The 24,252-nt window shown below is 40.8% G+C and overlaps 1 protein-coding gene across 6 annotated transcripts in view; it reads left to right on the top strand.

The window, feature by feature from the left end:
- ORC1 (origin recognition complex subunit 1) overlaps positions 1 to 24,252 on the top strand; it is a 33,458-nt gene that overhangs the window by 404 nt on the left and 8,802 nt on the right. For 3 of the 6 annotated variants that reach the window (XR_015254699.1, XM_086716985.1, XM_086716989.1), the window contains exons 2-15: positions 88 to 136; positions 4,319 to 4,418; positions 6,108 to 6,207; positions 6,844 to 6,971; positions 9,218 to 9,400; positions 10,828 to 11,142; positions 16,011 to 16,377; positions 17,490 to 17,594; positions 18,440 to 18,635; positions 21,077 to 21,174; positions 22,019 to 22,120; positions 22,534 to 22,705; positions 23,306 to 23,413; positions 23,701 to 23,850. Coding sequence is in view for 5 of the 6 variants with exons in the window: in XM_086716985.1 (XP_086573111.1) it covers positions 6,113 to 6,207; positions 6,844 to 6,971; positions 9,218 to 9,400; positions 10,828 to 11,142; positions 16,011 to 16,377; positions 17,490 to 17,594; positions 18,440 to 18,635; positions 21,077 to 21,174; positions 22,019 to 22,120; positions 22,534 to 22,705; positions 23,306 to 23,413; positions 23,701 to 23,850 (2,019 nt within the window). In the remaining variant the exon portion in view is untranslated. Of the gene's footprint in view, positions 1 to 87; positions 351 to 4,318; positions 4,419 to 6,107; positions 6,208 to 6,843; positions 6,972 to 9,217; positions 9,401 to 10,827; positions 11,143 to 16,010; positions 16,378 to 17,489; positions 17,595 to 18,439; positions 18,636 to 21,076; positions 21,175 to 22,018; positions 22,121 to 22,533; positions 22,706 to 23,305; positions 23,414 to 23,700; positions 23,851 to 24,252 lie in introns of all 6 variants that reach the window. The other 3 variants (XM_086716986.1, XM_086716987.1, XM_086716988.1) reach the window with 3 other exon arrangements.

The raw sequence follows: 24,252 nt of genomic DNA, 5'->3' as shown, positions 1-24,252 counted from the left end.
ATACTAAGCGCCTGTTAAATTCTAAGCCCGTTAGGAGCATTCTTCTTTTCCACATCCCGATTTGTAAAAGGCTTCCCACTCCGTCAGGGACGGAGAATTTGCAGTTGGGGAAACCGGAAGCCAACAGCAGAAAAGCGTGAGTATTCCTGGCCACAGCGCCCTGAGGTTCTCATTTAATGATCGTAACCATATCTTCTATCGGCTTTGCCCTTGTGATTCATTTGCATCTTTTCCTCCTTTGAGCCAACGTGAACCAAGCACCACAGGGAAGGCAAAGCAGCAGAAGTTATGACTCCATTTTACTTATGTATCAATTAAGCCCAGAGAGAGACTTGTCTAGGTCGCTTTTTGTAAGAGGCCTGGGCTCCTACCCAGGTCTTTTTTTTTTAACCCCCAGATGAGCTGCTCTTAACTGCTGGACTCTCATGCACCTTCTTTCTAGGAGAGAAGTCTACTGGCACGTCTTTTACTTCCTCTAGGCTAACTCCGGAATAGAAAGGCCTTCTGTTTTTACAGTTGGAAAAAGCACTGGACTTAGACACATGAGATGTGAGATTCCTATCCGGGGCTACTATCTGCGAAACTACAATGATTAGATGTGTCAGTTTTCTCTTTTAGTTGTCCGTAAAAATGGTACCCTCTTCCGTGCTGTTTTTGGGTACTTGTGAGTGCCAACGGAGGTTTCCGATGTGACAGCATAATTTACCATGTCCTTCTGCAACAGTTTTTAACGTAATAGAGGGCAATATGTGGATTTTATAAGGTTTATGAATCCCCTGAAATTAAAAGCAAAATTTTGTGTGAATTGTATGAGTTTCATAACGTTCATCAAATTATTAAAAAAAAAAAAAAGAACCACTCTTCTCTTAAAAATAAATGCAAGGGATTAGGGAGTGGGCAAGTGATTTTTACCATTTTTGCATTTTCTCACTTAATTCTAGAATAGTGCCTGTCACACAATGGATGATTAAAATTTTTTGTTGAATAGAAGGAAGAGTCTATTATTATCCCCATGTCGTGGGTAAGAAAATCGGGATACATTTGACTTCCCAGTTAGTGGCCTGGGAAGCCTGACTTATTGTAGTAAGCACAACAGAAGCAAGTTCTCTTAGGCATGTATACAGTATCCACTTTCACACAGGTGTTGTAAAGTGAAGTGGTTTAGAGTTCATTGGAATCTGGCTGCTCAGGGTTCTAATTAACGCTGTGCCATCCAGAGTAACATTGAGACAAGTTAATCATTTTAAAAAAAATTTTTAACATTTATTCACTTTTTTGAGAGACAGAGACAGCATGAGTGGGGGAGGGGCAGAGAGAGAAAGAGACACAGAATCTAAAGCAGGCTCCAGGCTCTGAGCTGTGAACACTTCCTGACGCAGGGCTCCGGCCCATGAACTGTGAGATCATGACCTAAGCTGAAGTCGGGCGCTTAACTGACCAAGCCACCCAGGTGCCCCAGGACAAGTTAAATCATTTTGAAGGGCTAATAGCACCTACCTTTCATTCAGCAAATATTTATTATTGAGTACCTACTGTGCACTTAATATGTGCTAGCATTGTTCTAGGATTATTTTGAGGATTAAATGAGATAAATTCATAGAGTTTTGGCTCCACCTTCTATCATAATATTGGCTCAATATGTATCCGCTATCATTTTTACTGCAACCATGACTCCCTTATGTTTTCCTTGGGTGTGGCACCCTGCACTGGGTGGTATGTATGTTCCCGATTTCTGGTATCTGCAACACTGAGAGTCTGTTGTGGGTATCTCCTAGAAGCCAAAGCCTTTGCTAGGCCAAGTCAGACTGACTGCCTTTCTACCCCATTCATCACCCCTCTTGGGTGATCTCTCCGCTGATGGTGGATGAGATGAAATGCTGGGTCATAAGGTAAGAAAGTGGGATAACAGTACAAAGAGGCTTGACATCTTATGCTGCCTCTTAGATGGACTCTCCATTAATTTTTTGAACTTTTCATTGAAAAATATTTACAGACAAGTGAACATATCAAATGTACAGGTCAATGAATTTTCTTAAAGAGAACATACCTGGGGCGCCTGGGTGGCGCAGTCGGTTAAGTGTCCGACTTCAGCCAGGTCACGATCTCGCGGTCCGTGAGTTCCAGCCCCGCGTCGGGCTCTCGGCTGATGGCTCAGAGCCTGGAGCCTGTTTCCGATTCTGTGTCTCCCTCTCTCTCTGCCCCTCGCCCGTTCATGCTCTGTCTCTCTCTGTCCCAAAAATAAATAAACGTTGAAAAAAAAATTTTTTTTAAATAAAAAAAAAAAGAGAACATACCTGTGCAACCAGCATGCAGATCAAGAAACATGACCAGCGTCCCAGAAACATCCGGCTTCCCACCATGTTCCCTTTCAGTCACCTAGGTTACCTTCTATTACGACTTCTAACACCATAGGTTACTTTTACCTATTTTTGAACTTTATATAAATGGAATTGATAGAGTATGATATTTTCTGGTGTCTGATTTCTTTAGTTCATTGTTATTTTGTGAGATTTTCCCCATGTGTGCAGTTATAGTTTGTTGAATTTCATTGCTGTATAGAGCTGCTGTGAACATTCTGGTTCATGTCTTTCAATGGTTTGTATGTTTTTATGTTGGGTATATTCTGTTGGAATTCCTGGGTCATAGGATGTTCATGTGTTCAGTTTTAGTAGATACTGCCCATTTTCCAAAGCAGTTTTACCAATTTACGTGCCCTTCAGCAGTGTATGAGATTTCTGGCTGTTCTCTGTCCATACCACACTTGGTATTAATTGACACTAATGATTTTTTAAATCCTTTTTTTTTAAGTTTATTTACTTCTTTTGAGAGAAAGAGAGAGAGCAAGCAGGGGAGAGGGAGAGAGAGGAAATGAGAGAGAATCCCAAGCGGGCTCTGCACGGTCAGCATGGAGCCCACCATGGGGCTCATGAACCATGAGATCATGACCTGATCCAAAATCAAGAGTCAGACAATTTTTAAAATCAATTTGTTTTTTCATTCATTCACCTTTTGTGTGCCAAGTACTAACCAAGGCTCTGGGGATACAGTTATGAATAAGATAGACAAGGTCCCAATATCTGTGCTTTTTGGAAGCTAACATTCTTTTTTTTTTTTTTTTTTTTAAGTTTATTTATTTTGAGAGAGAGTGTGAGCAGGGGAGAGACAGAAAGAGGGAGAATCCCAAGCAGGCTTGATGCCATCAGCACAGAGCCTGATGTGGGGCTCAAACTCATGAATCCATGAAATTGATGAACTGAGCCAAAATCAAGAGCCAGATGCTTAACTGACTGAGCCACCCAGGCCCCCCTGGAAGTTAACATTCTAGTATAGGAAGTACAATAAATAAGAAATTAATATAGTGTTTATTGCTTTGATCATAGGGTGGGGTAATGGAACATGATGGACAGTATAAGGGAGTAACAGGGTAACTTTCCATTGGGTATCAGTGAAGGCCTATCTGAGAAAGTTTTATTGGGGCTGAGACCTGAGCCATCCCTGCAAATATATGCAAGAAGAGAGAACAGCAACTGTGTAATACATCTGAGGACACCAACAACCTTGATCTGCTTAAAGTTTGGGAAAGCAGGCTTGAAGCATAGTGATAGAGCAGTGGGAGGCAGGTTATATGTCTAAGCCCAGACAGTCTTTCTTCCAGTATCCCTGTTTGTTCAGCCTAGGGTAAACCACCCACCCTTGTATATATATGTCCATATACTGGTCTCATTTTTTAAATTTTTTATTCTTTTGAGGTGGGGAGGGACAGAGAGAAGGAGAGAATTGCAAGCAGGCTCTGCACTGTCAGCATAGAGCCCAGTGTGGAGCTCAATCCCACGAACCGTGAGATCATGACCTGAGCTGAAATCGAGTTGGATGCTTAACTGACTGAGCCACCCAGGCACCCCACATACTGGTCTCATTGATCATAGCTCATGACCTCCTAGAAATTTTATCTTGGATTGGTTTTTGAAGGAGGATGTCTGCTTTAGTAAGCTAAAATATCATCGTATTATAAAAAGCTGAGAGCTTGGATTTGATTCCCTTAGGTATACATGAGTACCTTATAGGTGGTTGTCCTTCTCTTTGCCAATTTGGGGGTTGAAAGAATGAAAATGTTGTTTCAGTGGAGTCAAATATTATAGTCAAAGTGGCAAATCAGGTGATTTATTCTACACTTAGATTATTCGGGAATTATAGAAAGTTTTCAGGGAGACCAGTTTGCTGCAAAGTACTCTCAGTGATATTCCAGGTTTTTGTTTTTTTTTAATGGCAGGGTTTAGTGAGATCTGTAATTTATTTGCATCTTTTGTTACCTCTGTAGCCTATTTTGCCTGGTTGCATTGTGGAAAGGTGAAAAGATCCAAGTTTACTACTGACAGTTCTGTGTTAGATCATCCATTAAAAGAAACATATATTGTAAGGTAAGTTAGTGTTCTGTATTTCCTTAACATTTATTGTGATTCAAAACGTTTTACTAATTTTTACCAAGAGATTATTGTTTATAATGAATCCAAATTCACTTTTTATTTGAGCACAAGTCTCCTACATTTTTTACTCCTTAGTCTTTGCTATTTGTTCATTTCTGTGATGTACTTAATTAAAATTAGATTCATTTTAATAGTATTGTGTGTGAATTATATAGTACTGTTAATGTTTTTAATAGCAATCATTTAGGCATCTTTTCTAAGCTGTGTATTTACTAATGACTTAGTATCTTTTCTTCTTTTTGCTAATTAGTTTCCTCAAAGCATAGGAAAAAATACCTTTTTTATTTTTTTAAATTTATTTTTTTAAATGTTCAGTGTGGGGTTTTTTTGTTTATTTTTGAGAGAGGGAGGGAGAGAGAGAGAGAGCATGAGCAGGGGAGGGGCAGAGAGAGGGGGACACAGAGGATCCCAAGTGGGCCAAGCTGACAGCAGAGAGCCCGATGCAGGACTCCCAGCTCACAGATTGTGAGATCATGACCTGAGCTGAAGTCAGACATTTAACCTACTGAGCTACCCAGGTGCCCCATAAAAAATACCTTTTTCAAAAGCTGAAAATCTTATAGGTCAGAATGTTCCCAAGTTAGAATATAGGACATGCTACTGAACTTTAGGAAACGAGCTTGTTTAATCAGGGTGTTGTTTTCAACACAGCCTGAAATTATTGGCCCATCTATCAGTAATTCAGAGTAATTCTGTCAAAAGGATTAAAAAATTTTTTATTTAGCCCCAGTTTTGTCAAATTTTAATTTCATAAAAAAAGCATTGAATTTAGAGGAAAGATTTATTATCTTAATTACTTAAACTTAAAATAATAGATTGGCATTATTATTAGGACTAATAGATTGCAGCTCTCAAATTGTAGAGAGGATTGTCAGATATCCTTGGATTTTTCATTCACATTTCTGTTTTTATCAGTAAAAGTGTCTCCTTTTTTTCCCCATGTACTTTAACATAAGCATTTCTTTTTGCTATTCACACTACTTACAGCTAGGGTCTGTCAGATGCACAGGAAAAGTCCCCTTTCAAATGTCAGAGAGGTTTTGTGTTTTTTGTCTTCAATGTAAGTGTAATGATACACTTGATAAAACCCATTACCATTCCCCTAAATGCCTCTTGCATGTTTTTCCCTCCATCCCTTAGAATCCCTCATTTAATTTTATCTTATCAATATTTACTTACTATTCAATATTCAGTTCAGAAAACCCCTGTAGGGAGCCTTTGCTACTTCAACAGCCTTAAGACCTGGTTTATAAGTGTTATGAAGATGCTTACAACCATTGTATCACTGTATTTAGTTTCGAGTTGTTGAATGTGTAATACCTATCATTGTGCATTGTAGCTAGTAGGTACTTCTAAATATTTATAGTTTCTTTTCTTACATATTGACTGTGCATAGGAACAGATAAGACAGTACAAGACATACACAGATGATACTAAATTTCCTGTGTTCAGCCTGTATAGAACTTGACTTTTTCATCAAAGAAAATGTTTTCTAAATCTAAAATCTGGATATAAAATGTATTGGGGGCAGAAGAGTAGGCCGAACTCACCGAAGGCAGGGAACTGTGTACTAGAATCCATCAGAGCATTGTCATGTTAACTCAGTTAGTGACTTTCACATAGGAGCCATGGCATACTACCCTACAAGGCTGAAGACCAGACAAACTTACTCGTGGGTTGGCAGGCCATTGTTGGATCAAAAACTACACTACCACATCTACAAGTGAGTGATGGACTCTGTTGAGTGTCCTGGAAATAATAGCTTCTCCACACTAAACTATTAATAACTTGTATCCAGCCTGTTCTAGTTATTACAGATTGAGAGTTGAGGGACAATAAATATGAATAGATTATAAGGAAGGGTTTTGTTTAATGTAAGATGATAGCATAAATAAAGCAGTGATACAGTAAGACGTTATATCATTAATAAAATTTGGTAGGTATGATAATGTTATATCTATTTAAGGTGGGTTCTGTGTATTTCTGCATAATAATAGGGTGGGATTTGATGTTGTTTAGATGTCCTTTCAGCCCTAGAGGTCTCTGAAGAATTTGATACTGTTACTGGGCAGCTTTCATGCTTGGGAAGCCTTTGTTCTTTGTCAATAACTGAGAGAAGTTAGGGTTCATAGTAAGGCCTCTAGATTAATCATTCACACTGAAACAATTGATTCAACCCATTTCATCTCTTCTGGCATATGACTTTATGGGTGAATTGGTTTCCTAATAGGAGAATTGGTCATCAGAGAGAAACTATTTCGGGGATTTCCAGTGGGAGAGCACTTTCATCTGTGCCCAGAGGGTCGGAAGAGGTTGGCCCATCCTAAACGATTTCCTAACATGTTTCTCTCCCTCCTAGAGAAATGAGTGTCAAAATAGAAGGTAGTTTGACTGAGATTCACATCCAAGTTGGACAATTCGTGTTGATTGAAGGGGATGATGATGAAAATCCGTATGTTGCTAAATTGGTTGAGTTGTTTGAAGATGGTGAGTTTGGGGCTGGAATGAGAACCATTCCTTATCATAAATGATTGGGAGCTGCAAGATTTCTGATTGCTGATTTTTCTGTTCACTGCAACATAGAGGGTGTGAACCCTAGATTCTGAGGTGGGGTCACTTAAGCACTAGCTGTACCCTGTTACGTCTAGTAAACTTTTTTGCTCGCTAGAGCAGTAGTGGGTAAAAATGGGATTGGCGGGGTTCAAGAATTAGGTTTTCCATTATTTTTAGGAGTGGGTAAAAATGGTCCTTAAGGCAGTTTTGGATAAAGGATAAATTCAGGAGGAAGGGGGAAGGAAAAAAAATAGATGATACAGACGTGTCCTTTAAATTTAATTAACAAAAATTTTTTTTAATGTTTATTTTTGAGAGAGAGAGAGACAGAATGTGAGCAGGAGAGGGGCAGAGAGAGGGAGACACAGGATCCAAAGCAGGCTCCAGGCTCTGAGCTGTTAGCACAGAGCCCAATGTGGGGCTCAAACTCACAAACCGCGAGATCATAACCTGAGCCAAAGTCAGATGCTTAACTGACGGAGCCACCCAGGCACCCTGGTGTCCTTTAATTTTAGTATGAGGAAGACAGTGATGAATTTTGAAAATGTAACTTTTTTTTTACAAGGGAGGAGATAAGTTGGATTGGGAAGGTATGTCAGTTGATGTTCAATCAAGAAAACAAAAAGATCTTTAGTTTTTCCCATAGGGACTTGTATATAAGTGTTGAAAAGGCTGGAGGAACAAAAGGTGGTATTTCCCAGAGATCAGTAAGTGCAGAAAGCCATTACTACCCCTAATTCTAGAGGAACAAAAGGGAAGGTAGTGTTAACCAGAGGCTGCATGTCCACACTCACAGCCCTCAACTGACTTTCTGAGCTTTTAACCCTCTGCAAAGCAGAAAGGTAGGAATGGGGCAGAGTTCCAAAAGGGGAATTAAGAATAAAGATAGCAGGAGCTCCTGGATGGCTCAGTCAGTTAAGCGTCCAACTTCGGCTCAGGTTATGATCTCATGGTTTGTGAGTTCAAGCTCCACATCAAGTTCTCTGCTGTTAGCACAGGGCCCTCTTCAGATCCTCTGTCCCTCTTTCTCTCTCTCAAAAATAAATAAATAAACTTTAAAAAAACAAGAAGAAGAAGAAAGATAGCAATTAGAAACTACATAAAACTGTGTCTTCCAAAAGCTAGGCAGAGAATGACAGGATAGGTATTCCTGTGGCAGTTTGTATGCCTAAAAGGAATGTGGAGGAAAACCTCATGAAACTAACATCCACCAGGGGGAGCACATTGGCGCGGTGGGCTTCTGTATTTGAGCTACGGGCCTTTGTGTATAGATTTTAGAATCTTTGTGTGTTGCTCCATTGGATGGCTTCAGTCTTTATCTGAAGTGAGGGAAGAGAAGAGGCGATGATGATGGTGGTGCTAGTGATTGTGTATGTCCTTTCACTTGGGCCTGATGCTGGTATGGAGTGATATTAATGTATACTAATATCATATTAATGTATAAAGATAAAGCTAAAAAATGCAAGCATACGTTTGCTGGAAGTCACCTCAGTGGCTAATGCTCTAATTTTTGCCACAATTTTTGTTTTGCTATTTTTGGTGGCTTCTTTATAATCCCTGATTTGCCAGATTTGTTCAGTGCCTGTGTTTAGAATTGCTCCTCTCAAATGCCTTTTGTAACTTCTTTGATGACCGATAGCCTCATTAGGAAGTGGAATAAAATGAGAAAGACATGGGTGCTGGTGGAGTCAGATCGCTGCTGGTTGATCCTATGACCTTTGACAAATTACTTAAGGTCCCTGTAACTTGATTACTTTGCCTGTAAAAGAGAGATAGCCATAATACCTACCTTGTAGGGTTAATGTGAGGATTAAAAATAATGTGTCAATCAAGTATTATCAGGTGCTTAGTACAGTGTCTGGCACATAGGAAGTGTTTAATAAAATGTTCTTGCATTTTCTTTTTTTTTAATTTTTTTTTTTTTTTTTTTCAACGTTTATTTATTTTTGGGACAGAGAGAGACAGAGCATGAACGGGGGAGGGGCAGAGAGAGAGGGAGACACAGAATCGGAAACAGGCTCCAGGCTCCGAGCCATCAGCCCAGAGCCTGACGCGGGGCTCGAACTCACGGACCGCGAGATCGTGACCTGGCTGAAGTCGGACGCTTAACCGACTGCGCCACCCAGGCGCCCCTGTTCTTGCATTTTCTTAACCCTCCCTTTTCCACCTATCCCTCCTAGATTCTGAACCTCATTCCAAGAAACGTGCTCGAGTCCAGTGGTTTATCAGATTCTGTGAAGTGCCTGTCAGTAAACGGCATTTGCTGGGCCGGAAGCCTGCAGCACAGGAGATATTCTGGTATGATTACCCTGCCTGTAATAGCAACATTAATGCTGAGACCATCATTGGCCATGTGCAGGTAGGTGATGCCTTGACACTCAGTTCTATCTTGAAGTTTATTTCTGGCTGCCTCCTAAACTGCATGACCTCAGAAATATTACTGGCTTTAATTTACCCTACGGAAATGCATTTTTCCCTGTTTGTCATCTTTTCTGCTTACCTGCCTACTTTATCTCAACAAATATTTATGGAGAGCACTTACTGTGTGTTAGGAGCCTCCTGGAGGAAGTGACATTTAGGTTGTGACCTGAGGGATGAGCAGGAATTAGCAAATGTATCTCAGTGGGAAATTATATTTAGCTGTGATTGTGGCAGACAAAGCATTGCAAGGGTGAATACACTTGCTTAAATGAGGACTTCACCTTGAGTAGATCGGTACAAAGAGTGTTAGTTGCTTAGGGCAAATTTATTTTACGTGATTTTGTGATAAATCAGGTTCCGATGAACTGTAGAATGAATTGAGACACTGGTTTGGAAACTAAGATACAGATTATTTTTTGAGCTACTTCAGGCCCCTAAAATGGGGTTAGATCATGATATGAAATAAGGTCTCATGGTGATTAAGTAGTCGGTTTATTTATTTATTTTTTTTTAACGTTTATTTATTTTTGAGACAGAGACAGAGCATGAACGGGGGAGGGGCAGAGAGAGAGGGAGACACAGAATTGGAAGCAGGCTCCAGGCTCTGAGCCATCAGCCCAGAGCCTGACGCAGGGCTTGAACTCACGGACCGCGAGATTGTGACCTGAGCTGAAGTCGACGCTTAACCGACTGAGCCACCCAGGCGCTCCTAAGTAGTTGGTTTAATGGTAGGGCAAAGAGACTTAGGTATGGCATGACCATAGTCTGTTTTCTTTTCCAGTCTGTGAGCCCAGCATAGCATATGCCTCAAAATAATTTGTCTCTGGAGTTAAAAGAGTGAAGGAGTAAAAGGCAGATATAGAAGTTGAAGTAGCAAAATGGGTCAATTTGGAAAGGCAGAGTGGGAAGAAGGTATTTAGGTAGGAACATAATGGGGTGTGGGGGATAAGCAGGGCTGTGACAAGCCAAGCTCAAATAGTGATGGAAGGCCATTTGGAAGATACTGAGCACTCAGGAGGTAGAGTGGGGCCAGATTTTAGAAGGTACCAAAAACCAGTTTAATAATCAGATCTTGCTGGAGCTGGGAGCCATTATGGACTTGAGCAGGGGAGCGTGCTTAGAGAAGTTGTGGGGAAATTTGACATGAGTGAGTAGATTGGACTGGGAAAGAAAACAGCTCAGTGTAGGAGTGTCAGCTAGGAGTCTGGAAATTTGCTATGCCATGTCTGTGCCTCTTTAGTTTGGAAGAGTGACATTCTAGGTAAGGATACAGATTAAATGATTTTTAATCATCACTCTCATGAAGAATTCCTTGGCTCATTTGGTTCACGTTTCTTCCTGTTCACCTGTACATCCTAAATTCAGGTAGTAGCATTAGGCCCAGATGAAGTGTTACCTATGGATCTGAAAGATGAGAAGATACTCTTTGTGAAACTGTCTTGGAATGAGAAGGCATTCAGACCACTATCCCCAGAACTATTTGCAGAGTTTGATAAGCTACAAGAAGGCAGCCCGAGGAGCCAGAAGCCTGTGGGAGTCAAGACCAAGAGCATAGAAAGCCCTTCTAGGACCACAGCAGAACATGCGATCAAAAGGATTGAATCAAGGCATTCTACCTCCAAATCTCGCCGAACTCCTTCTCATCCTGTCACCCCAAGGGCAAAGAAGAAACTGGAGCTCAATGGTAAGTGTGAGATGGGTCACAGTGGGCAATATTGAGACTAAAGGAATATGATAAAATATTAACTCATATAGTATTGAGTTAGTGCTATAGTATTGAACAGTGGGCCAGGTACTGATTGGACACATGTTGAAACACACACAGTATAAAATTTACCATTTTAGTAATTTTTTAGTTTTTAAAAAATGTTTATTTTTTTTTGAGAGAGAGGAAACAGGGGAGGAGCAGAGAGATAGGGAGACACAGAATCAGAAGCAGGTTCCAGGCTCTGAGCTGTCAGCACAGAGCCGGGCGCAGGGCTCGAACTCACAAACGGCGAGATCATGACCTGATGCTTAACCATCTCCCATTTTAGTCATTTTTAAGTGTACAGTTAAATGGCATTAAATACATTTGTTTTTGTGCAACCATCACCATCATCTTCTAAAACTGAAACTCTGCAACCATTAGACAATAACTCCCAATTCCCCATCCACCATCCCTGGGTGACTACCACCATTCTGCTTTCTTTTACTGAATTTGACTACTCTAGATACCTCATAGAAGTGGAATCATACAGAATTTACCCTTTTCTGACTGGTTTAAATTAGCATAATGTCCTCAAGGACCATCCATGTTGTAGCATGTGTCAAATTTTCCCTTTTTAAAGAAAATTGAGGTGTAATTAACATAACATTATATTAGTTTCAGTTATACAACATAATGATTTGTTAACATCTGTCACCACTCATGGTTCAAATAACTTTTTCTTGAGATGAGAACTTATAAGATTTACTCTTACCAACTTTCAGATATGCAATAACTGTATTCTTAACAATAGTTGCTATTACATCTCCATGTACACTATATCCTCATGACTTAACTTACTTTGCAACTGGAAGTTAGTAAGTTTTCACCTCCTTCACCCATTTCACCCATCCCCTGATTCTGGTGATCACCAATCTGTTCCCTGTTATCTATGAGCTTGTTTTTTGTTTTTTCACTTTTTTAAATTTAGAGTCCACATATAAGTGAGGTCATAGGATATTTGTCTTTCTCTCTCTGACTTATATCACTTAGTGGAAAGCCCTGAAGCTCCATTCATGTTGTTGAAAATGGCAGGATGTTATTCCTTTTTTGGCTGAAAAATATTCCTCCCTGTGTGTGTGTGTGTGTGTGTGTGTGTGTGTGTGTGTGTGTGTGTGTTTATGTGTATGTATCTTTATCCATTCATTCATTGATGGATACTTAAGTTGCTTCCATATCTTGACTATTGTATCTAATACTGCATGGAGGTACACATACCTTTTCAAGTTAGTGTTTTCCTTTTCTTCAGATAAATACACAAAAGTAGAATTGCTAGATTGAATGATATTTCTATTTAATTTTCTGAAGAACCTTCATACTGTTTTCCACAGTGGTTATACCAATTTACATTCCTGCCAAGAGTGCATGAGGGTTCCTTTTCTTCCATGTTCTCATCAACACTTGTCTTTTTGATAATAGCCATTCTGACAGATATGATGTGTTGTCTTCTAATTTTGATTTGCATTTCCCTGATGATTAGTGATACTAAGCATCTTTCCATGTACCTGTTGGCTATCTGTATGTCCTCTTTGGAAAACTGTCTATTCAGATCTTCTGCCTATTTTTTAATCAGATTGTTTGTCTTTTTGCTGTTGAGTTATATGAGTTCTTTGTCTTTTTGGATATCAACCCCTTATCCAATAAATGATTTGTAAATATTTTCTCTCACTCATATTTGCCTTTTCATTTTGTTGATGCAGAAACTTTTTGGTTTGATGTAGTTCCACTTGTTTATTTTTGCTTTGTTTTTGCTTTTGGTTTCAGATCCAAAAAATCATCTCCAAGACCAATGTCAAAGAGCTTACCACCTACGTTTTCTCCTAGGAATTTTATGGTTTCAGGTCGACATTCAAATTTTTAGTCCATTTTGAGTTGTTTTTTGTGTATGGTGGAAGATAGGGTCCCATTTCATTTTTTTTTTTGCATGTGGCTGTCCAGTTCTCCCAGGACCATTTATTGAAGAGACTATCTTTTCCCCATTGTATATTCTTGGCTCCTTTTTTGTAAATTAATTGACCGTGTGTGGGGGTTTATTTTGGGACTTTCTATTCTGTACCACAGATCTATATGTATGTTTTTATGCCAATACCCTACTGTTTTGATTACTATAGGTTTGTAATATAGTTTGAAATCAGGGAGCGTGATGCCTCCAGCTTTGTTCTTCTTTCTCAAGATTGCTTTGGCTATTTGAGGTAAAATTTCCTTTTTAAGGCTAAATAATAGTCTATAGTATATATATACCACATTTTGATTATCCATTCATCTGTCAGTGGATACTTGGGTTCCTTTCACCTTTTGGCTATCCTAACTTATTGCTATGAACATGGGTGTATAAATATCTGCTCAAGTGTCTGCTTTCATTTTGGGTATATACCCAGAAGTGGAATTGCTGGGTCATATGTTAGGTTGTATTTTTAATTTTTCTAGGAACCACCATACTGTTTTCCATAGCAGCTGCATCATTTTACATTTTCACCAACAGTGCACAAAGGTTCCAATTTCCCCACATCCTCACCAACACTTGCTGTTTTCTGTGTTTTTATAGTAGCCAGCCTCATGGATGTGAGGGATGTCATTGTTACATAATTGTTCCCTAATGATTAGTAATGTTGAGCCCTATATCTTCGAAAGCTTTGCTTATTAAGATGACCTTGCTTTTAGATCCTTGTAGAAGAGATAAGAAATACATATTTTAAAACTCTTAAATTCATATTGATACTTTTAATCTATACCACAGGGTTCTTCCTCACCTTCCCATATTCCATAGTTGTATCTCCCGTCTTTAAGAAGAGCCTTGGTTCTCAGGAGCAATCCCAGTACAAAGTAATTTCACGATTGCTATACCAATACTACTACCAGTAGTTAACTTACCAACTAAAGTTCAAAATTTATTTGCAGTTCTTTATGCCTTTAGAATATATCTCACTGAGGGAGTAAAGTTATTTTGATTGTTTTTTTTCTTTTCCCTCTGATGGTTATATTATTGGTGATAGGCAGTTAGGTTCTTTTATTTCTGTTTAATTTTAGGGCCTTTCCCACCTGTGATTAATTTTTTTAAGCATGTAAAACAGTAAAATAAGAGTCAAAGCCATTTAAAACAAGTGTATTCAGAGAAGACCCATTCCTTTCTTTGCCCTTGTACCCTGTTTCCATTCCATCTTTTGTAGGTAATCAATTTTATTAGTTTCTGGTTTGTTTTTTCTGTGTGTGTGTGTGTGTGTGTGTGTTTTTTTTTTTTTTTTTTGCAAAAATCAGATATCTGTGTGTGTGTGTATACACATACATACATACATACATATATACACACATACAGACAGACACACACACATAAGCATATACTAAAACATGCATATAATTTTTTTTTCTTATCCAGTAGAGTAGCATACTGGATATATCCCTTTTCATCTTACTTTTTTCACTTCTAATGTATTTGAAGCCACTTCATGGCGGTTCTGAGAGCTCATCCTATTATGTGTCATTAGTCCTGAATTCTTTGTGTATGTGCCAAGTTTGTTGGGCATAAGTTGTTTGTGTTCTTGATAGCCCCTTAGTACAGTCTATATTTAGGAGTTGAATATAAATTTGTAAAACATTTGGGAAATACCAGAAGATTACTAAAGAAATAATTGGCAACATTGCCATTTAGAAATAAATGGTGGTATTTTTTTGACTTGAATTTGCAGGACCTTGACAGTTGGGGTAAGAAATTTAGACTTGACACAGTTACATAATTAGAGGAGAGAGGATATGATGAAAAATTTTTAGATTGTTTTTAACAGAAAGATGGGAAAATGAGGTATGAAGGAGACCAGGACATTGGAACATTTTTATATCAATCTAGATATGAGTTACCCTCATATTCATCACACAGGTATAGATGGCTTCCTTCACCTTACCTGCAGCTGTTCCCAACAAAACCATGTGCTGTGACTAAAGTGAACTCCTCTGTGCCCAGTGCTTTCTTGCCTTGTTGTCTTCACTCACATCGATCTGATCTGTTCTCTCCCTATATGCCCCCTTCCCTCCCCTTTCAACTCTGTTGAAATCTTGTCTTTTTTTCAAGGTCTATCTCAAAAGCCATATTTATTAGCACTTAGGTGCTTTAGGATGATTTTACTTCATATTATAGACATTTACATGTATCATCTCCCCAGTTAGACTAGAACATCCTGTGAATAGGGACCAGGATTGAGTTTCATTCAGTTTTTGTTTTCTCCTATCACCTGGCACACACCCTGCCATTTTTACAGCTCTGCTGATATCTGAATGAATGGCTGAGTTCCTGGTGCCTTTGGTCATGGTAAAGGGGCAAATCCAAATGTGGGTCTGTGCATTCACAGAACCCATTTGATTGCCCCCAGGGATCCATCTCATCTCTATGGATAGATATAATCTGAGTTAAGAAAAATCTAGGCCTTGGTGTTATTGAATGCAGCTACTGATAGAAATTGTTTCAAATGCTGTTGAATGGGGGCTGAGAGGTTGCAGTATCACCCTTGGTTAAGAACCACTGTTTTGGTAGATTACTTCAGGGAAATTGCTGAATCACAAAAGCTGATTTAACGGTTGACTTATGGTTCTAACCAGGAAAATCATCCATGGAATTTAGGAGAGACAAAAAATAATAAGAGCTTCCTGGCCTGGGGAAAGAAAGCATGCAGTAATTACAAATATGGACAGCGCATGTCTTTGTGTAACTTCACAAAGTTACACAATGATGAATTTAGCTAGAATGAGATTGAGGGTGTTAATAGTGCTTATTACAAAATTCATACATCATCTGTGGTGATTTCTCTTGGGATTAGGTTTCTCTAGGACACCCAACACTAGGATTTCCCAGCAGAATTCAGGGGCCTCGTTGGATTCTCCTGGAAGAAGTAAACGAAAAGTGACCCTCTCTGAAATCACCTCACCTACTAAGAGGTCTCAGCCTGATAGACTTCATACCTCGTCTCCAGCTCTGAAAGCCCCGCAGAAAACTGGAGAGATTCAAAGCTCATGTGCCAAGGATGACAAGAAGGCTTCACCTGACTGTCACAGGATCCTGAGAACCCGAGTCCCAGCTTTGAAAACCACAGAGATTTGTGAGGAAAGAACACTTACCCCTATCAGGGGAGGCTGGAAATCCTCGGTGCCTTCTGTGGTTCTGAAACCAGAAAACATCAAAAAGAGGTGATTGGGGGTGTTACCCTGCCTCCCACAGAGCAAATTGAGATCCTTCACATGATGTGAAATGTGTGGGACAGAGTTGCTAAAGTTAGAGCAGCAGATCTCATATCTGACTGCTGTAGAATCACCCAGGAGCCTTTCCAAAACACAGATTTTGGAGCCTCTTCCCAGACATTGTGAATCTCCAAGTGTGAGGCCCAGGAATCTGCATTTAGAAATGCTTTTTAGATGATTCTGATATACCTAGCTGTCATTTGGGGGGTCACTGCTCTGGAAGATAATTTCCCAAACCTGGATTGCTTCACAGTCCTGGTATGGCTCTTCACCACATATTAACAGTCAGTTTCTTAGTCTGTTGAGTTGGATTTGTTGTTGTTGTTGTTGTTGTTGTTTGAGAGAATGAGAGAGCACAAGCAGAGGAAGGGGGGGAAAGAGAGAGAATCTTAGGCAGGCTCCACACTCAGTGCGGAGCCTGATGCAGCGCTTGATCCTATGACTCTGGGATCATGACCTGAGCCAAAATCAAGTGTTGGACGCTCAACCAACTGAGCCACCCAGGCACCCCTGTTGTTGTTTTTTTTAACTGGAAACCATTCTCAAATACATGTAGTACAAGAAGATAATGCATCTAGAACAAACTTTACAGTTTGACACTAGGCAATGTTTGTAAATAATGGGCTGCACAAATAATGTGACAAGACAGAAATTATACATTTCAATATTTCCTGCTCAGAGACTCCAGCACCTGGTCAATAATAGGTTTGCTTGGTAAATGCTTTGTATTTAATATGTAGCTACATTTCTGCTAACCTTGAGACTGGACAGGAAATCCATCAATACCTCAGAATCAACAAAAGACAAGAAACTGCCTGGGATTAGTATACTCTGGTCTGTAGTTGAGAAGGGCACGAGTCTGATTTAAATGACAAGCTTTAGTCAAACTTTGTTTTTGAGTCAGACTTCAATTATAAACATTTTCGCAGAGTGTTATTGGTTCCTCCAATGTAGCTGTAAAAAGAATAGGAACCCATTAGTCCCCTTGACTACTTCGGATGCTGCCACTGATTCCTAGTGCTCAAAACCATTTCTTGTAATCTTGCTGTAATATCTTGCAGGGAGGCAGAAGAACCAGAGGCTCAGGATGGAGCTACCACTACCCCACATCGGATCCACAGAAAGAGTTCTCTCTTGACTTTGAATCGGATTAGGCAGCAGCTTCGGTAAGACTTCCTTAGCAGGCAGAAAACGTTTATCGCTACCATCTATGATATCTATAATCTTATTTCTTAAAGCCTGGCATATTTTTTTGTTATTTGTTAGATTTACCTTTTACTAAGTATGTCTGGGATTATGTTAATTTCACATAAATGTCATAATTTGAAAGCGGCAAGAAACACTACCCTGGGATCAGGTGGCTCCCAGGACTTCATAATTGCACCCAGCAAGACTTAGTGAAGTGCCTAAAAGAATGAACTTTGATTCTGGCAGCTTGGATTTGAACCTGAGCTTTGTTGTACTATGTAACCTTGGGAAGGTTACTTAACCTTTCTAAGCTTCAGTTTCCTCTTCTACAAGATGGGAATGACAAAATACAAGTCACAAGGTTGTTGAGGAATTTAACAAGATAATATAAATAAAGCCCTTAGCAGAGCATCACAGTAGCAAGGGCCCAAGAAGCAGAGCACATCTTTTGTTACTTGGTTGCAGGAAAGACTGTGATACTTCTTTTTTTTTTTTTTTTCTTTTTTTTTTTTAAATTTTTTTTTTTTTTCAACGTTTATTTATTTTTGGGACAGAGAGAGACAGAGCATGAACGGGCGAGGGGCAGAGAGAGAGGGAGACACAGAATCGGAAACAGGCTCCAGGCTCTGAGCCATCAGCCCGGAGCCCGACACGGGGCTCGAACTCACGGACCGCGAGATCGTGACCTGGCTGAAGTCAGACGCTTAACCGACTGCGCCACCCAGGCGCCCCAAGACTGTGATACTTCTAATCCACACTGACCTATTAGGGAACTTCTTATTTAGACACTGAACATCAGAAAATAATGTGTCCCACCATTCAGGTTTTTAGGTAATAGTAAAAGTAACCAAGAAGAGGATGAGTTTCTGCCGGCAGCAGAGATTTCAGACTCTAGCAGTGAAGAGGAAGAGACTTCCACACCACCCCTTCCAAGGAGAACATCCAGTAGGTTGTCCAGGAACCTATGCTCTTCCATGAAGTCATCCTTACAGACCCCCTCAAAGACACCAAAGAAAACTGTAAGGTTCTTTTAGATTTGTTTTCCAAGGAAGCATCCTTCTCTTAATATTAAAATTGTGATGGCTAAGGTCATACAGTTAGTAACAGCTGGATTCTGAACACAGGTCTGTCATACCTAAAGTTATTCCACTTGGAATATTCATAGAGGAAAGGACCTAAGTGAACCGTAGGACTGAAAATGAAACCAGTTGATTTTGAATCCATATTCCTTTCTTTTTTTTTTTTTAATGTTTTTTTTGAAAGAGACAGAGTGTGAGCGGGCAAGGGGTAGAGAGAGAGGGAGACACAGCATCCGAAGCAGGCTCCAGGCTCTGAGCTGTCAGCACAGAGCCCGACGCAGGGCTCGAGCTCACAAACCGTGAGATCATGACCTGAGCTGAAGTCGGTCGCTCAACTGACTGAGCCACTCAGGCACCCCTGAATCCATGTTCCTTTTAAAGTACAGAACCAGGGGTGCCTGGAGCCTGCTTCAGATTCTGTGTCTCCCTCTCTCTCTACCCCTCGCCCTCTCATGCTCTGTCTCTGTTTCTCTCAAAAATAAACATTAAAAAAATCTTTTTTAAGGATACAGAACCAAATAGCCAAGGGCCAAACTTCTTGAGGAAGGAACAAGACTTGGCTCTATATCTACATTTTCCACAAACACTAGCAGAGTGTTTTATGCATAATCTGTGTAGCTGGGACGCAGGGGTGCAAGAGCACCTGCCCGGGGGCCCCAGACAGACCAGGTTCAGCCACTCGCCGCTGACAAAATCTCAAAGGCAGAGAGAGGAATGTTGGTGAAACAGGAAAGGAATTTATTTCAGTGAGGCCAACACTGGGAAAACAGTAGACCAGCATCTCAAAGACTGTGTCCAAAACGCCAGCAATACTTAACAGGTTCATACAAGGAAAATGTGGGACAAAAGTGAGTGGGTAAGTGCAAGTGGGCAGTAAAGGTCAGGTTGATCATTATCTCGGGGCCAGTCATGCAGGGTCTTGCTGTCATCAGAGCAGTTCTGATTGCTTTTGAGGGGTAGTTTCAGTTACCATCATGGGATACTTTGCCCACATTAAGAGATAAGCTAGAAAGACAACTAAATAAGGTCAAAATAGCAGTACAGTCCTCTTTCAGGTGTTTAGTGGGTATTGAATCCAGAGCTGTTGTTCGTTTTGCTGTGCCCCCTGATTCACCTGAGAAACAGGGAGCACTACTGAAGTGTTGGTAATGAATTGTGTAAAGTAAGATGGAAGAGATAAATGGACATCTCTTCTGCTTCCTGGAATTGTAGCAGAATGTTGAAAGCTATTAAAAGAGGGTCTTCCCATGTTCAAATGTGTTTGAGAAATGTTTGGATTACACAGTTAAATTGGTTCATTGTCATAGGACTTCTCAAGCCCATTAATTTATTAATGTTACTGTGATCTTTCAAGAGAGCATTAGTGTGTGAGTCTTTGATCAGGAAACTTTTTTTCATGGAGCATATTGTTTTAAGGAAATGCCTGTTTCGGAGACTTTTCCTAGAGCTGATCTCCATTTTTCCACATCAAGAGAAATGTGATTGGGCTTGGCTTGAAGTCAAAAAAGACCTCCAGGGAAGAAAATCAAGTAGATCTCCTTTGGATTAGGGGTAATCTTACCTGGAGTTCCTCATTATGCAAATAGCTCAGCAATGTTCTCATTGCATCTGCTGGGTCCCACCCAGAACAAGGGGTATTTATTTAATAGATATAAAACTGTTAGGGTCTTTCTGTCTGAGTAAGAGGTGGAGAGATTGTTATTACCCTACAGCCTGGTGGGAAGCAGGTGGGTAGGTGAAATGCCCCCACAGAAGGGAGTGCTTTGTGGAAAGACCATAAAGATGGGGTGGCAGGCCTGCTCTAGTGAGCCAGTAGCAAGAAAGAAAAGAGACTAGGGCTGTTAGCTCAGACTGAACCGTGACCTTGGGGTTTGGAGTGGAAAAATCTGGTGGGGTCTCTCCAAGTCTGTGGATTATGGAAGTCCTGAGCTAAAGTTTGACCAAATTTTCAACCAAATCTAGAGGAGAAGCCTATGAGTCAAACTTGGTTTATACCTCCGACCCTACCCTGTATTGGGCAGAGTAGTTAGGGTTTCTTAATAACTTCTTGTCTTTCAGGATAAGATTTTAATAGTATTTAGTCCATACTTTAAATAGTATTTAATCCATACTTTCATTCAGTCTTCACTTAGATTGACATTTTCAAATCCTAATACTATGTGTAAATTAGAAACAAGAAATTGTATTTGGCCTGTGAACAGTGTATATACCATGTGGAGAGAGGGACAACCATGGTACTTTATACAGAAGGGAACCAAGAGGAATTCACCACCTCTCTTTTTATCAGATCATCAGGAATCAGATTTGCTGATGTGTCCTAGATGCTGTTTTGCTTTGTTTTTTTTCCTTCTAAAATATGTTATCTTTTTTTTTGAATACAGCCCAAGCCTAGTACGCCACGTCATGCCACTCCCCAGATCCGTAGCCGAAACCTGGCTGCCCAGGAGCCAGCCAGCGTACTGGAGGAGGCCCGGCTGAGGTGACACTGCTCGTGGGCCCCTTTTAGATAGGCAGAAATGGGACTCTGCTTTCATTCACATAAAACAAATAATTTGTGGGGTGCCTGGGTGGCTCAGTCAGGTAAGCGTCCAATTCTTGGTTTTGACTTAGGTCGTGATCTCACGGTTTCCTGGGTTCGAGCCCTGCATCAGGCTCTGCACTAGTAGTGCAGAGCCTGCCTGGGATTCTGTCTCTCTTTCTCTCTGCCCCTCCACCACTCGCACTGTCTCTGTCTTCCTCAAACTAAATAAATAAAACTGAAAAAAAAATTTTTTTTAGAAAAACAAGTAATTTGTAGTCATTTGTGTACATAATAAAGGTAGGGAATAAAATGAACATGTGTGTTTTAGAGAGAAGAAACCCTTCAAGTCTGGGTGAGCTAATGTGGACAGGTTCTTGAAAGAGTAACCTTCCAGTCTACTGCCACCACTTGCTCAGGGATAAAAGGTGACTGATGAGTCAGAACACTGCTTCTCAGTTTTGGTACCCTTTAGAACTATGCAGGGAACTTTTCAAAATACATAAGCCTAGATCATCAGAAAACAAGTAAATCAGAATCTCTTGTGGGATGAGGTCCATCCCTATGATTTGGGGAAAGCTCCCCATGTGATATGTACCCATAGTGAGAAACTATGAATTAGCTAATTTGGGTGGAGAAAGGGATTATGAGGCGAAATGAAGAGATTTGAGAATGAAGGCATTCCCATGGATTTGTGATTGGGGTTTCATGTGGAAACTATAGATAATCCTTTCCCATTTGTTACTGAGTATATGGTGACATATTGCTGAAGTCCTCCTTTTCCTTTATTTATCACCAATTATAGGCTGCATGTTTCTGCTGTACCTGAGACTCTTCCCTGTCGGGAACAGGAATTCCAAAACATCTACAACTTTGTGGAGAGCAGACTCCTTGACCATACGGGAGGGTGAGTCCTGCTGAGGCAGATAAGACGGTCAGGGGGAAGGCCCCTGCTAGCATATACCATCTCAGGTGGCACAGTCAACCAAATGGTCTCTCCCCAGTGTCACAACAGGCAAAATCAAAATCGTTGCTCAAACTTAAGGTTTCTAAAGCAGCTTTTGTTGTCCACGTAATTCGATAGGAATAGAAATTCTGTCTTTCAGAGAAAATGAAAATACAGCATTGCTTGTAGAATGAATGATTCTGTATAACCAGGTCCTGTTCTGACTAGCTTCCAAGGATGGCCCTTATTGACCCCATCTCCACATTTTAGGGGTCTGGGTCCTTCCCTCAGCACATGTCCTCATACCTCTAACTGGCAATAGTGTGAGGCAGCTGGCACAGACCTAGCCCACAGGTCCTCCTTTCTTGCCATAGGTGCATGTACATCTCCGGGGTCCCTGGGACAGGGAAGACTGCCACTGTGCACGAGGTGATACGCTGCCTGCAGCAGGCAGCCCAAGCAAATGACGTTCCTTCCTTTCATTACATCGAGGTCAATGGCATGAAGCTGACAGAACCCCACCAAGTCTATGTGCAAATCTTGCAGGTGAGTAAAGCTGTTTGGGTTTTTTGGAAAGTACAGTTTCTTAGTGGCACATGAAAAAGGAAAGGTTTACTTAATTTTGTGCTTATTTCTATGTTTATGATGTGCCAGGTGTTGTCCTTTGTATGAGGTGGCATGGGCAAAGAAGGCAGGGACATCAGGGACCTTAAAGTCTAGGGGCTGGACATGAATTACTGCAAGCCAGGACTTATTAATATGGCAAAAACTGTTTGCACACAGGAGGTACTGTGGCAGACTAGAAAAGGGATTAGAGGTAGCTGGAGTTTGAACCTCACTCTCGTATTCATTAGTTGTTTTCTTGGAACAAGTAATATCCAGGTATAAACAGTCATGCCGTAATGATTTTGAAGAGGCTTCTGGGACCAGCCTGTGGCTCATTTGCATTCCAAACACGGACTCTGTCATCTCTTTTGGTACCTTCTCGTCCCTCCAGGTTAAGGTTGAGACTAGACTGGAAGGCAGAGTTTAGGATACTAAAGTCCTCAGACTAAATTGCTTCCAGACTTGATTGCAAATTTAACATCAAGCTCAGGGGAGTAAAATCCTTACCATTTACCACACCTACTTTTCCCCCCATTGCAGAAGCTGACAGGCCAAAAGGCAACAGCTAACCATGCGGCAGAACTGCTGGCAAAGCGATTCCTCACCCAAAGGTCCTCTCAGGAAACCACCGTGCTGCTCGTGGATGAGGTACGGAGGTCCCCACGGGAGCACCGCAAAAGTGGCATGGTACTTGACTGTGGTGTTCCAGGGGCAAATGCTGGGTTGTGGGGGGAGTCCTGCCTCCCTTCTTTCATCCTTCATTCATCTGAGCCTGTTCTTTGGTGGTGAGAGGCATGTATCCACGGACTTCCTTGCTGCTTTCGTGGTGTGACCCTAGAAGCACATGCAGCTAAAGCAGGAGTAACAGAGCTTCCCTCTGGGCCCTGGCCCTGTGTCTATGCTTGATCTTGACATCTCTCTCCATTTACTGGCAGCTCGACCTTCTATGGACTCAGAAACAAGACATAATGTACAATCTCTTTGACTGGCCCACTCACAAGGAGGCCCAGCTTGTGGTCCTGACCATTGCCAACACAATGGATCTGCCAGAGCGCATCATGATGAACCGGGTATCAAGCCGACTGGTAGGTCCTAAGGCTGTTCTCAAGCTGTTCTTACAGATCCATAAGCTGAGTTCTAAAAAATGAATACACAGAAAACTAAAGTAAATGAGAAAAGTACAAAATGTGATTTCTGAAATTCTTACATTTAAATTAAATATGTCATCATTGCATGATTTTCCGCAAACCCCATCTTCTTGGTATTCTACCTGGGCACTTTTAAACTGCACAGAGCCCTAAGGGTCTAATAATTTATTAAAAATATTGAAGCACTCAGGGTGCCTGGGTGGCTCAGCTGGTTAAGCATCCAGCTCTTGATTTTGGCTCAGGTCATGATCCCAAGGTCGTGGGATCGAGCCCCACGTCAGGCTCCATGCTGAGTGTGGAGCCTGCTTGAGATTCTCTCTCTCTGCCCCTCTTCCACTC

The sequence above is a fragment of the Puma concolor genome, chromosome C1 (assembly GCF_028749965.1).
Source record: "Puma concolor isolate L17-30 chromosome C1, mPumCon1.1.hap2, whole genome shotgun sequence".
Lineage (NCBI taxonomy): Eukaryota > Metazoa > Chordata > Mammalia > Carnivora > Felidae > Puma > Puma concolor.
The sequence above is the reverse complement of the archived record's forward strand: the minus strand, read 5'-3'. Positions and strand labels throughout refer to the sequence as shown.